A 14091-nucleotide genomic window follows, 5' to 3' on the forward strand; every position below is an offset into this window, starting at 1 on the left:
CTACAGTCTTGAGCTTTACATCTCCTCTTAGTCCTACTTCTGTTCTGGGGAAGACTCTGATTGGCTCTGTCTGATCCAAGCAAGAGTGGGGCCACACTAAACCAACATGGTACATAGAGCCCACCCCTGTGATCATGAGGAGAAACACCAGCTCCTAGAGAGGGAAACCCCAGAGTGTTGCTACTGTGGTATACACACAAGACTTAAATACACTAGAACATTAACAGGGGTTGTCTCAAGGTAGTGAAACAAAAGATGAATTTTAAAAATTTTAGCATGTATTATGTTATAATAGAAAAATCTACTAACCTTGCTGTGGCTGTGGTTGTTATTAGGCCTGGGGTCAGCAGAACCCTTCTCCATTTTGGTTCTCCCAATGACAGCCACTACAAAGATACTAAGGCCTGGTGGTGCTTGTTTTTGGTAATGAATTCCACTAAGCTGTTTAAGGAGACAGAAAAAAAATTCTCAGTTAATCACAGGACCAATTTGAGTTCTCACACTCCAGCTGTAACATAAAAACCCGTTCTACTTCTTTGTGGTTAACTTTACTTTGCCCCAAAATGCCTCTGCAGAAGTGTGGTGTGTATAAAGACAGAGTGCTTTCCTTCTTCGCATGCAACCACCAGTAGCTACTCCAGAGCTGGAAAGAGAGTGGACACTCAGTGTGTTGACTTCATTTTAACTACGTCTTCTTTTGAAGAAAAAACTAGAAGATTAAGGAGATTTAGACTAATAAAAGAGGCCTCTCTGAGCTAGGAAGGATCTTCTGCCCCCTCTTGCAAATTTAGGCTTCACAGATTTTTTTTTTTTCAATTCTTCTTCCCCTCTTTGTAGAAGCCACTAGTGGCATTTGGAAAGATGGTCTCTCTTATGTTTCCTTGATCTTCCCCAAAGACCTTACACTTGTGAGAGGTCTTTGTCCTTCCTCATAAGTGGGCCCCATAAAGTTCTTATCATGTCCCCAAAAGATAGAAGTCCTAGCCAATTGCCTGGCACTGCAGGCAGCTCCTGGAGAAATCCTGGAGAAGGGGAGATGGGGAGTACAAGTGGAAGCTGCCCAAAACTCAGACCCAGGAAATAGGACTCAGGACTTCAGGTCATACCACAAAGAGCTGTTATTGGTCAAATGATTCTCCTGTTGAGGTGTGGAGTCAGAAACAGATGGGAATGCCTTACAGTCTGAATAAACAGCCGTCTGCAGGGAAGTAGAGAGGTCTAACCAATGCCTACATTGCTACGGAATATTCTTGGATGGGAGGTTAGGTTTCTGCCCAGCCATGGAGATTGGACATAAAGGCATTGAGTTGTATTTTCTGTATCTCTCTCTAAAATATGATATCTAAAAACATGTTTATTTCTACCCACTGGCAAGAGATGTTTTGGGGAGTGGCATAACCTTGAACAGGAGACCCCAGGTAGTTTCTGAGCTGACCTCTGGACAAATTGTGACAGATATAAATGTTGGTCTTTGATGCCTTATCTTGCTGTACCCACATGTCAGAGAATGGCCTGAGCTCCAGGTCTTCCCTGCTTTCCTGTTTCCTTTTCAGTGTTATCTTTCTTCCTGGCCCTGTTCCTGCTCTAAGTTTGCCCTGATTTCTGCTTCCACCCAAGGGAACTGAACAGGGTACAGACAGGACTATTCCAGAGGTAGCCTTTCACAATTCAGAACTGCCTCTGCTAACTCCCTCGTAAACCTAGAGGAAAATTCACATGTTTTCGGTGAAGAAAGATTAGATAATGTTGGTGCAAGCTCTTTGCCTCTTCATACTTCATTCTGAATCCATTTAAATTTCCATTTTTCTGAGAATTAGTGCTTGGATGTAAGGACAGAGGTTACCTTTCTTGTGGGAAAGCTAAAACTGAATCATGTCTCTATTCCAAATCATTCATGCTCAGTCCACAAGGCAAGGGCAAAATTGTTCAGCACCACGGAGAGCGTCTTTCATCCTGTGACAAGATCAAGGACACCTAGGTAAAAGATAAGGATTTGTAGCTAGAAGCCCAGCCGGTCTGACCTCCTTACTCTTCTGGCCAGTCACAAAACCCTTTTCTCCCCAACCTCTTAGTATTCAACTTCTTCCTTTACCTAACTAGGCTTTTAGGAATGAACTCCTTTAACTTTCCACCTACCTTTCTGCCTCCATGTTCTCTGCGTCCCCTACTCATCTTCATCTCCCTTCCATTTCAGTAGGGAGCCTTCCTTCTCTGGCCCAAGACTCTGTTTCCATCTCCTCTTGAGTCCTCCAGGAGCATGCCATATCAAACGTCTCCTTTTCTACCTAGTTTCTTTCCCCTCAGTCTAGGACATTGGTCAGATGTTCCCTAGGTCAAAAGAAATTCTTCAACTCCAAAGTTCCCTCTGGCTATCATTTATTCTCATTCCTTCTCTTAGTCTGACTCCTTGAAAGAATATCTATGTTCACTGTTTCTACTTTCTCTTTTCCTATTCCCTCCTAAATCTTCTGTAATCTGGATTCTGTTCCTACTATTCAACTAAAACTGTGCTTTCTGAGGCCACTTATGACTTCCTTATTTCTAAATACTGTATTTATCTTCTCGGACTCATCTGGTTTTTTGACAATAGATAATTATTGGGAGCTCCTTAAGGATGGGACTACTTTCTGTTTATCTTTATGAGCTTCAGGCTTGCCACTGATAAATAAATGAAGGAAATATAGCATATCGGAGTAAGGAGAAGGAGGAGGCAGAATGGTCAGGCCCCTCATAACCTTGTGGAGGGAATACCTTTTCCACAGATACTTTCTTATGTAATCCAGGCCCCAACCTGTGTGATGCCAGGGCTGCAGCTGTGGGCCAGTCACTCCCAGTACTGTCCATGATTGTGTGGGCCTTAAGGAACCTCTATTAATACCTTTATAATAGCACGGATATATTGCTTAGTATGTACTATAAAATGCTCACATCTATTAACTTATTTTAGCCTCACAAGAACCTTTTACGTAGGAATTAATATTAGTCCCATTTTACAGATAAGGAAACTGAAGCCCATATTACACAGCTGGTAAATGGAGGAGCCAAGATTTATCTTTAAAAAAAAAAAATGGGTTGAAGAGTTGAATTTGTTGAAGTGGATGATAAGTACCCAGGATCTCACAACATTATTTTCTCTACTTTTGTGTAAGTTTTAATAATTTCCTTAATAAAACATTTTTAAAGGATCAGATTGGATTAAATCAATGGATTTTTTTTAAAGATTTTATTTTTAAGTAATCTCTCCACCCACCGTGGGGCTCAAACTCACAACCCCGAGATCAAGAATCACTTGCTCTACCAACTGACTCAGCCAGGCATATCAAATCAATGGATTTTAATTTTGTTGTTGTTGTTGTAAAAGAACCCTTTCTCCAGACAAAATTTTGTAGAAAGGTTGATGTATAAGAAATTAAAGAGCATCTCCATTCTCACCACTATTGCTTCCCTCTTGCACTCAGCCCCGCCCAAGGCACAGGGTTCAGAGAACACAGTTTAATGAAACTTACTGGACCAGACTAACTCTAAGGATTCTTCTGGCACTTTTGCCTTCCTCTAATTATATTGGCTTTGCACTGGCCATTAGCCTATATATCCTGTCCCAGAAACAGTGAGACTGGGCTATTAATCATTTCTGCAGTCTGTGGAGAATTTGTTTGAAGGATTGCAGAAACACTGGTTGCTGTTAGAGATGCATTTCAATGTCTGTCTCCACTGAGTGTTTAATAATCTTGCTAATCCCCACTCTAGTTCCCGGATCTAGCTAACTCCTGTCAGATGTCCTTGGGGGGCATTTTAAATTCCCCCTGATTTCTTGGAGCCAGACATTTCCTTCTGCCTGGATTCTCTCTGATACTTAACATTCATGAATATTTCACATTTAACCTGATTACATTTCCATGCGATGGTCATGGTGCATTGGCTGTGTTTCTCAGGGAAGACATACAGGAAGCCCACAGTAAAGACTTGAATTTTCAGGCACGGTGCCAGAGATCTTTGTTCTTGCCACTAAGATGGCCTTCTATCTTGGACAGTGACAGGGGAGATGCTGAATGGTGGGCTTTGCATGGGACTTCTCAAGCCTAGGGCTCTGCACCCTGGCTTATGACCCACAGGAACTGGCAGTTTCCCTCAGGGTCAAAAGCCACCAAGACCTGCCCAGTGGTGTTGAGGACCAAATGTGGGTCCCTGTGACCAGAATTGCTCAACAGCTTCCCAACCCCCACTCAGACCCTATCCTTCCTGCATAGTTTCCCTCCAGTGTTACCATTTCCAGCCAGTACCTCCAGACTGAGAAGCAACTCTGATGAACTCATCTGTGCTGAGGAGGGAAAGGTTAGCCCCAAATGCCGGAGGGGCTCATGTGTTTAAAGTCACCCCCAGGGAAAGGACAGTGAGGTTTACATGGATGGATGGGGTGGAGGGTTCCAGAGAAGATGCATGATTGGGAAGGCCATAGATTTAGAAGTCACCAATGTAAAAATGTTACTCTAAACTGTAGGAGACATCAGGCTTCCCAAGGAGAGAGGCGGGCTGAGGGCCAGAACCTGCTGAGGAGACAAAGGGCTGTGGGAGGAGTAAAAACTGATGGTTAAAGAGGTAACATGAGCCAAGGATCACAGTGTCCTCAAAGCCAGAAGAGGAAACCATATCCAAATGAATATGGTATGTGTTTCATGTGAGAAATGCTACAGAAAAAGTAATGTGACTAAGGAAATTGGAAAGGTGCCAGTGCTTTCCTGGTAGGATCCCACAGGCATGTTTATGGGCTTTACCCTTTGAGAAGTCATCCCTCAAGCTGCTTTGGGAGTGAGTCCTACCTGTGGCCTAGGGGGAAAGCCAGACGCCCGCTGTCAGGGCTTCATGCTCCCTGCAGGTAGCACCTCAAGGCTGTTTTGGCCACAGAGAGGCATGTAAGGGCCCAAGTCTGCATGGGACAAATGCTGTCCATTAGGGAGTCTCTCAGGAGGAGCTGAGACAAAGGAGGATGAGAAAAAAGGATTGGAGAGGATTGCAGCATGGGAAGCTGCCCAAGATGCAGGGGCACTGCAGCACCCCGCTTGTTCTGTGCCCTACCCCCTACCATCCTAGCTAAGGGGTGCGGTTCAGAGCAGAGAACAGAGGCCCAGGTTCTGCCCTCAGGAACTCATAAGCCACTGTGGCAACAGAGCCCACCCAGGGTCTTGTACTCTGGATGGCCTGAAAGAACACAGGCAAGGCCAGGATTTCCCTCCCAAACATTCTAGACTTTTTCCTTTCTGCTTAATGATGAGCTTGTTTTCATCCCCACTGCCTCATTCTAAAGAGAACAGAAGCCACCATCATGGTTTTATGTCCTTCCCTTGCTGGGTCACTCAGATCCCTGGGCCTGACACTGCGGGGCCAATTCTGGAGCGTTCTACCTGTCTGTCTGCTGTCTGCACCCCCAGAGGCAGAACAGACAGAGCCTTGGGTCTGCTCTGCAGTTCTGACCTTGGACTTACCATTCTTTAATCCTGGCAGATGCCTAGAGTGGCAGTACCTGTATCAGTGGTTGGTCATCAGTCTCTCAGGGAGTGCATGACTGTAGCCCCTTCCAACTGACTACAGTAGGGTGGTCCAGGGCCTTGGACCTTGTAGCAGAGGTTTGGGGTGTTTTGGAGGAAACAGTGAGGCTAGATTACCGAGTAGCACAGGACTAACTGGTCACCAGCTGATTTGCCATTATTCATCTTCTCACCTACCATACCCAGCCAACCTTTCAGGAGACACTCTTTAGGATTCATCTGTGAAATGAAGAAGTTCTCATGAGAACTCTTTTGCCCATTGGCTATAGTCTTGAAGTCTGGCCTGGCTTGGCCAGTTAGTTCTGTGGATCCAGTGAAGGGATCCATCCAATGCTAGAGAAAGCAGAAGGAGAGAAGGCCTGTCTTAGGGAGCATCTACTCTAACCTTAATCCAGCATTAAACTCACAGGAACCTAGAAAGACCTTTCCAAATAAGTATACAGGAAGGCCCCTAAGGAACAGCACAACTAGTATGGGAGATCCTGTGGGTTTAAGGAGTCATGATAGGCTTTCTCGGGGGAGGCTGGCTCACACAGGTCTTTGAAGACAGACACCTAGGTGGGTGTAAGTGGGGCTGAGATCTGCAGCTTTTTTACCCGGTTCAGGGTCTTCCTTCCAGCATATATGGGTTTGCCTTTCCTTCCTTGAATTACCTGTCTACTGCTAGGGGTGAATGCCCCCAGATGATGGGTGGGAAGACCAGCTTCAGGACTGAGAGCAGCCCCATATATTCACTACCTAACAACTTTCTGTCACTCTGCTTTCTCCCCACAGGACCCAGCCGCCGCCTCCATCTCAGACGGGGACTGTGACGCCCGGGAGGGTGAGTCAGTAGCCATGAATTACAAACCATCCCCGCTCCAAGTGAAGCTGGGTGAGTGTGTCTGGGGGGTGAGGGAGATGTGGGAAGTAGACAAGGTGCTCTGGGCTGGGTCTGCAATGAGGTGGCACAAATAAACCAACTCAGACTAGATGATTCCAAGACTCAAGCCACCATCTCATTTGCACTGCCAGACACCTTATCTCCTGCAAGGCAAAGAGGGAAGTTACAATTCTCTGCAGGACCCAAAGCTCTAGGAAGCATCTCTAAAGCCAAGAAGACTCCAGGTTTTCCAGGGGATAGCTTCAGGGATAAAACCATGGCACCCCAGAGAGAGGGTTAGAAGTCCCATCAAACACTGGACCAGCCAGGCTGGGAGGAAACTGCCTTAGAGATGGGGTGTCAGTTATTATGTTTGAGGGGTAGAAAGGAATGAGGATCCCAAAACCTAGAAGCCGAAATCTTCTCCCTATTCCTCCCTCACCCATCTAGAGATCTCAGGGCCTGGTTGACTCCGGTTTTGGGGAGCTTTCCCTTGGTTTTTTAGTAAGCCCAAATATCTCCCTACCCCCTTTCCAGGGTCACCTTTCCTTTGGGGGTTTATTTCATGTCCATTCCAAAGTCAGTCAGAAGCAGCCTGCTTCTTTGAAGCCACTTGGCTCCCAACCACTGCCCATAGCTCCCGCAGCTGCTCTTCGCACTTCACCCTGTGCCAGACACTGCCCTCCTCCCTTCAGGGGCCAAAATTTCACTCACTAAAGGCCGCTGCATATAACAGACTTACGGTTTCATGAAGAAGAATTACAGCACAGTGCATCCAGGAAACAGTTTACAGTTAAATACAACTCATCACTATCCTTTAAAACTCTTCTGCCATCCCTGCTACCCTCTTGGCCATTTTCTCCTCAGACTCTGGCTGCCCACTAAATACTGGACCCCTCCTCCTAGGAACTTTTTTCCATCTGTTGTAAAACCTTTTCCCTCTGTAGCTGCTGGAGCTCCTTTTCACAGAGTCCTATTCTTTTATTCAGTTTTATTTGTTTGTTTGTTTGTTTGTTTGTTTTCTTTTCTTGTGGTGTGTATGGGGGTGTTTTTTTTTTTTTTTTTTTTTTTTTATCTTGCTTCTTTCATTCCAGACCACATCCAGGGATCTCCTCAGGCTGTTTTTCTAAACAAGAGAGCAGTTCTCTCAGGCGAATTTGTTCATCTTCCTAAGACACCAGATGCAAACTGCAGCCAGTTTTATTTATTATTGTTTAACAATACAAGTATTTTAACAAGTGTACCTTCTCTTTCTACTCCCCCCTCCACCAACGTTCTCCTCCCCGGAGATAATCACTGTAAGCTTTTTTAGTTTTTCTTGTTTTATTTTATATTTTAACATAAGTGGTATCATACTGTACACATTTTCTGAAACTTTGTTTTTGTTTTTGTTTTCCATTTAATGCCTTGGAGCCCCTGGCAATGTCCATATATAAAGAATGACTTCAGACTTTTAAATGGTTGCATAGTAGTCCATAGTTTGGTTTTGCCAGTTTATTGTTTGTATTTTTTTTTCACTGTTTCAAACAATTCCAACATGCTTTTAAAATAACACCTTTTTCCTCCCCATTATATTACCACCAAAGCTCCTCATGAAAACTCAGAACCTTGTCCCAGTTGCACTAAGGAAAATCACCACTGGGAACTTTCAGGCAAATTGCACCCCCTAGAGTCTTGGAGTGGCAATGGCAGCTGCTGCTGGCTGGAAAGAAGCTGGAAAAAACTAGAGTCAGCGGAGCAGTGGCAAAGACAGAGGGTCAGAGACTGAGAGACAAGAAACTAAGAGACGTGGAGGTCAGGGGAAATTTCAGAGTCATAGTCCCATTCCATCCTGGAAAGTCCCTGCCTCTCTGGAGCTGGTGGTTATTTTATGAGAGCTTTCCCCTAGCATCCCTCTCCACCCAACAGTCCCTTTTTCCACATCTGTGCTTAAGATGAGTAGAAAAGGGTAGGCAGTCCCCCTCCAGGGCCCAGGCAGCAACTGGCTACTGGTAACAGTGGCACATACCAGACAGTGGGTCACCTGGTGGCCAGCCCTGTAGATCTGGTAGACTCTAGAGCCTTGGAGAACTCACAGGCTGGCACAAGCATAGCCAGGGGAGCTCCCCAGCCTCTTGCCCTTTACCCTGCTAGCCCCTTTCTTCCCCTCCCATTCCACAACTTCAGTTTGGCTTCTGCATTAATCCCAAGCTCCTTTATCTGGCATTCAAGGCCTTCGAGCTCTGAGTTTGTAACCAGAGGGAGCCCCCAACCCCTTAACACAGGACCTAAGACATACTGGTGAATAGTGAATAAATAAATGACTGAATAAATGTATTCTATTTTCCCAACCTGACCTCCCTCCAACTTCACCCCTCCATCCCATCTGGATGCATACTTATTTTGCTCACTTGTAAATGCATTTTTATATATGCTATCCCTCCTTCCTACAATGCCCACCTCTCTCCAGCTCAGGGTATCACCTGCAAGAAGCCCTGACTTCTCCATCCTTCTGCTTCCTTACTCCCTCTCCAGCCTTTCTGTGGCATCAAGCATACACTAACTGCCCCACATGGGAGTACAGCTTCTGGAAGACAGGGGTCAGCCTCTTCCTGTTGCCTCTTACTACCTGCCTCAGATTGTACGGGGCCAAAACGGCCTCCACCAAGCAGCAGGGCCTGGAGCTGGGATCCCTGCTTCAGTTCCTAGAGAAGCAAGGGGTTTCACAATGGAGGCCCAGCCCAGTCAGTCCTGAGCAGTAAGGTAGGGTGGCCCTGGGAGCAGGACACAGCTTCCTTCCCATGTTCTCCTGCAGAGAAGCAGCGGGAGCTGGCCCGGAAGGGCTCCCTGAAGAATGGCAGCATGGGTAGCCCCGTCAACCAGCAACCCAAGAAGAACAATGTCATGGCCCGGACAAGGTAGAGGCCCCCCTACCCCACCTGGACCCTGCCAGTCAACATCTATTTTTGCTGGTCCTACGCCTCTCCTTCTTCCCTCCCTCCTCAGGCCCAGCTCCTTTCTGAGAGGAGAGAGTCTCAACAGAATCCAAGGGGCAGGGGGAAGTGGTGGGTCAGGGCCCAATCCAGTTCCTCACCAGGCTATGCGCTCCAGTTGCCAATCCAATCCCCTAAATTTTCTACCCAGGCTGGTCGTCCCCAATAAAGGCTACTCCTCGCTTGACCAGAGCCCAGATGAGAAGCCACTGGTAGCCCTTGACACGGACAGGTGTGTACAGGGATGCTGGGGCAGCCGGGCAAGCCACAGGAACCTGTATGAACGTACAAGTGGTCTTTACAGGCCACACCTGCTATACTGTCAGAACTGGGATGTGGGGTGTTCCTCAGACAGCCAGGAGCTCTCCAAGGATGAATCCCCAGGGAATGGAATTTTTTAATCCGGCAGTAGGAAAGAGCAGAGAGGCAAAGGAGACTGGCACAGTCTGATGCTGTCCTGGCACAACTGATGCAATCACTGCCCCCTGACTGGGCCCTCATGCAATGTCCAATGTCCTGCTCCGTCTAAGGGAGGAGCCCTACTGCTGGGAACGCACCTGGCTACCCTTGAACTTTGGGAAAACCCAACAAGTCAGGGGGATTTGAGCCTAGAAAAAAGGTGAGAGGAATTGGGGTGAGGGATGTAACAGCTCTGTTTAGAAGGAGGTTAAAGGTGGCAATTCGTTTAGAAGGGCGGGGCTAGGGAACCTGGGCATTTGCACAGCAAGCACAATCTTTTATTTAGATCTGTTGTTTACTTGCAAGTGTGGGGGAGGGGGAAGGTATAGACTGTTGGGGTAGGGGGCGGGGTACAGGGAGTTCTCTGTTTAATATCAGAGAATCACTTCTCTGTCTTTTTTCTTCCACTATCAGCGATGATGACTTTGACATGTCCAGATACTCCTCCTCTGGCTACTCCTCTGCTGAGGTGAGGCCCCACTCCTTAGGACCCTAGACACACCTGAGCAGGTCCACCTTCATCCAGGAAAAGGGGTGGGGCCAACACCAAATCGCACCCTGAGAGAAGCAATGGGCAAAACTAGGTGGAGCCCCATGGGGACAGGGCATAATGGGGTGGGGCCTGGGATGGGACAGTGTCGGAAAGAACCTGGAGGCTGTTAGACACTGGCCTCAAGTGGGGGGAGCCCAGTTTTAGGGGCAAGGCTTAAGCCTGTGGTTAGAACAGGGCTCCTAAACAGAATGGAGTGTGAAATCTAGGCGATACTTAATGGGGCTAGGCCTGAAATAGGGGCCAGCCAAATAGAGGCAGAAGTTGCCCTTAGAATGGGATGCCCTTTGTAAAGAGGCAGGGCCTCAAGAATGTACTTGTAAGGAAGTGAGGCTAGAGCTGAGGCTGGGGCCTAAGAAGGGGCAAAGCCTGGCCTTTTGGTAACCTGGGAGGGGACTGAACAGGGTGCAGATGGCCTGGGGATGTGGTCCGGCTGTGGGTGGTGCCTCCAGATAGCCTGAGCCTCACCTCCCTCCCCTTTGTCTACAGCAGATCAACCAAGATTTGAACATCCAGCTGCTGAAGGATGGCTACCGGTTAGACGAGATCCCTGATGACGAAGACCTGGACCTCATCCCCCCCAAGTCCGTGAACCCCACCTGCATGTGCTGCCAGGCCACGTCCTCTACCGCCTGCCACATTCAGTAGCGGGCGGGGCCGTTGCGGCCGCCCGGGGCAGGGCCCCCGTGGGCCAGGTCGGACAGGGCAGGGGCCAACCCCTCCCCAGCTTGTCCGCCTGCCCCCGGCCCCTGTGCCCCCTACAGCCGCCAACCTCGTAACAGTCATTGCTTCCTCCTATGGTAGGACGTGTACCTCTGTGTGTTCATGGAGCCGGAGAAACCAAAACCGGGTCTTTCTCCACCCCGGGGGCTGAGGAGCGCTGGGGGCTGTTTGTTCAGTTACTTGGGGGACCTTGCCCAGCACCCTGCCCCCCTCCCCGAAGCTGCAGTCTGGTGGGGGAGAGGAAGGACTAGACAGCAGGGAGGCCAACACTAATGAGTGGGGGTAGGGATCACAAAGCCAGGGGCTTGGCCCCGCCCCAGTGAAGCCATGAGCCCCCCAGCCCCAGCCTGAGACAAGGAAAGGGGCTGGGAGGGAGAAAGGCCCAGGGCAGTGGGAGCAGGGCCCAGCACCTCAGAGCCCCTTCCACATGCCCCCTGCCGGCCCATATAACTATTTGTCTCCCCCTCCTGTCCAGATGGGAAGCCTGGCAGGGCTGCCTAGTGGGATACTGCCCTCCCCCCCCCACCTCCCCACCCCCACATAGTATCACTGCCTCACTGCCTTCTTCCTCCTCTTTGCCCCATTCACCCTGTTCCTTGCTCTCTGGGTTGTGGAGAAGGATAAGATGGGCCTCAGAGACAGGCCAGTTTGGGGTGATATGATCTGTCCTCACCCACCCCCAACCAGTGCATCTATTTCTCTGCCAACTCCTGTAACCCCCCACGCTTCCGTTCATTGGTCTCCATCCCAGGCTGGAAGCAGGAGGTAGGGCCGGCCTTGAATGCCCCATTCCCATCTCTCTCCAGCCCAAGATTCCAGACATCGCTTCGCAGAAGAATCTTCAAGGAGGCAAGCTTAGGAGAAAACAGTGGTTGCATGTGTATGGTAGGGAGAACTTGGCAGAATGTGTGTGTGTCTGAGGCTGTCAGGTTGTGTGTCTGTGTCTCTGTGTTGGGCCTGTCTCTCCAGATGTCTGTTTCTGTCATGGATGCGAGTGTCCATGGTGGGAAAGTGTGTAGTCTGTTAGCGATGTGAGAGGCTGCTCAACAGTGGGCTGAGAGCCTTGGCCTGGGAGTCAGGAGCTTGGGTTGTGGCCATCGTGCTAGCACTCTCTGCGATCTCAACAAGCACTTGTGTTCTCTGAGCTTTAGTTTCCTCAACTGTAAAATGAGCCGTGTCTGAAATTACTTTTAACGTCTTTTCAAACCTGAAGGAATTTCTTCATAGGAATTTCTGTGGAGTGTGTAGGCAGGTCTCTGTGTGTCTTTGAACACACCTGAGGGGCTTCCTGAGTTGTGTGCCTGTGTGGAAAGGAGAAGGGAAGTTCCAAAGGGACATCTGTGTGTTTGGGATCTATCTGGGAATACTTGCGTATTCTGTGAACATATATGTGGGGGGTATATGTTGTGTGTGTCGCTCTCTGCGGCATATGTGAGTCAGAATGTGTATCCTGCTGCTTCTGCTGCTGGTGCTGGTGGTGGGGGAGAGGGCAGGAAAGCTGAGGATGAAAATCGAGAGGGAAGAAGTGACCAAGCCCCCCCCATCCCTGGACTAGGCAATAGAGACCTGCCCCCATGTGAAGAAATATGAAAGCACAGAGAGCCTAAGACTGCTCAGGTCTTATGCCTCACAAACCCCATATCCCAGGACCAGGGTGTACACTCCCCATTCCTCCATGCTGACAACCCACACATGCTGTTGTATCCACTCTCATATATACCACTCGCGTGGTGTAAGCGAGCAGAGGACACCCCCCTGGCCCACTCTCTGGATGCCATTCCTGGGAGATGGGAGCTGAAAGGTGGGGGGGAGAAGGGAGTGAGAAGAGAGAAAAAGGCTGCTGGCTTAGGAAAGGTAGTGCCTCTCCATGCACCACACCCCCAGGCTGCCAACTCCAAAGTTTTGAGGTGCAGCTCTCTACCCTCAATTCCTCCACCCTCCCTTACCTCCTCTCGTGCAGGGACCCTGGTTAGGTGATGAGAAAACACCAAAGGAAAGCAAGGACAAAGAAGGCACCTGCAGGGCCTACAAGGTCCATACTGGCCCTCATCTGAACCTCTCTCTGTCACCCCGGTCAGCATCCCCATTCCATCAGCTGGGCCCCACAGCCAAGCTTCCTACCACTACTATCATTACCCTGGGCTCCCTGACTCACCCTTCTAGAACATGGGTCCCTCCTCTTTTCCGGGCAGGGCCCCCACGAGGGCTCATTTAGACTACTGCCTTTGCTGCTGACTTGCTCTATGACTGGCCCACTGCTTGACCTCTCTGGCCCTGAGGAACCAGGGAAAAGCTCCCCATCCACAGGACACACTAGTTCCCTGGCAGGCAAGGGCTTCCAACTGAGGCAGTATACAAGTGGTGGAGAGAAGTAGGAAGCTGGTAGCCAGCACCTTCTGGGTCTAGGAGAGTGTGTGGGTCCCTCCTTCTGGAGTGTTGGAAGGGAGGGATTGAGGCCTTAGCTTGCCCCCCGTCATCCTTCCCCCTTGTAGATACCGCCTTAACACTCCCTCTACCCTCAGCCCTGGCTGCCAATCAGCCAGGTTTCTCCGTGCTCACTAATTTATTTCCAGGAAGGTGTGTGGAAGACATGAGCCGTGTATAATATTTTTTTTAACATTTCCATCGCAGTATTGACCATCATCCTTGGTTGTGTATCGTGTAACACAAATAATGATATTAAAAGCATCAAACAAGCCAGCCTCAGCTCCCTACCTGGGTCGTGGGCAAGGGGCAGGTGGGCTGGGAAGGGGAGAGAACTGATTCTCGGATACACATTTCACTCTGCTTCCACTCATGGGTTCCCAGGCCAGGCCAGCCCAGCCACTGACCTGCTGCATGACCCTGGACAAGTCACTTGAATCCTCGGAACCTCCATTTCTCTTCATCAAAGTGAGAAGTTTGGCCTAGATGATCTCCAGGGACCCTCTGAACTCTTGGAAATTGGACTCTTTTGAGAGGCTCGAGGCAGGAGGAGGCTGG

General features: G+C 49.0%; 1 protein-coding gene across 6 annotated transcripts in view; it reads left to right on the forward strand.

The window, feature by feature from the left end:
- Window positions 1-13809, forward strand: part of FAM219A (family with sequence similarity 219 member A) — a 51900-nt gene extending 38091 nt beyond the window's left edge. For 2 of the 6 annotated variants that reach the window (XM_045780298.2, XM_045780300.2), the window contains exons 2-6: window positions 6318-6417; window positions 9200-9302; window positions 9529-9609; window positions 10251-10305; window positions 10876-13809. In XM_045780298.2, coding sequence (XP_045636254.1) covers window positions 6318-6417; window positions 9200-9302; window positions 9529-9609; window positions 10251-10305; window positions 10876-11034 — 498 coding nt within the window. In that variant the 3' untranslated portion in view covers window positions 11035-13809. The remainder of the gene's footprint in view (window positions 1-6317; window positions 6418-9199; window positions 9303-9528; window positions 9610-10250; window positions 10306-10875) is intronic. The other 4 variants (XM_045780302.2, XM_045780304.2, XM_045780299.2 and 1 more) reach the window with 3 other exon arrangements.
- Window positions 13810-14091: the final 282 nt, after the last annotated feature.

This window comes from Ursus americanus, chromosome 18 (assembly GCF_024610735.1).
Source record: "Ursus americanus isolate L20-20 chromosome 18, mUrsAme1.1.p, whole genome shotgun sequence".
Lineage (NCBI taxonomy): Eukaryota > Metazoa > Chordata > Mammalia > Carnivora > Ursidae > Ursus > Ursus americanus.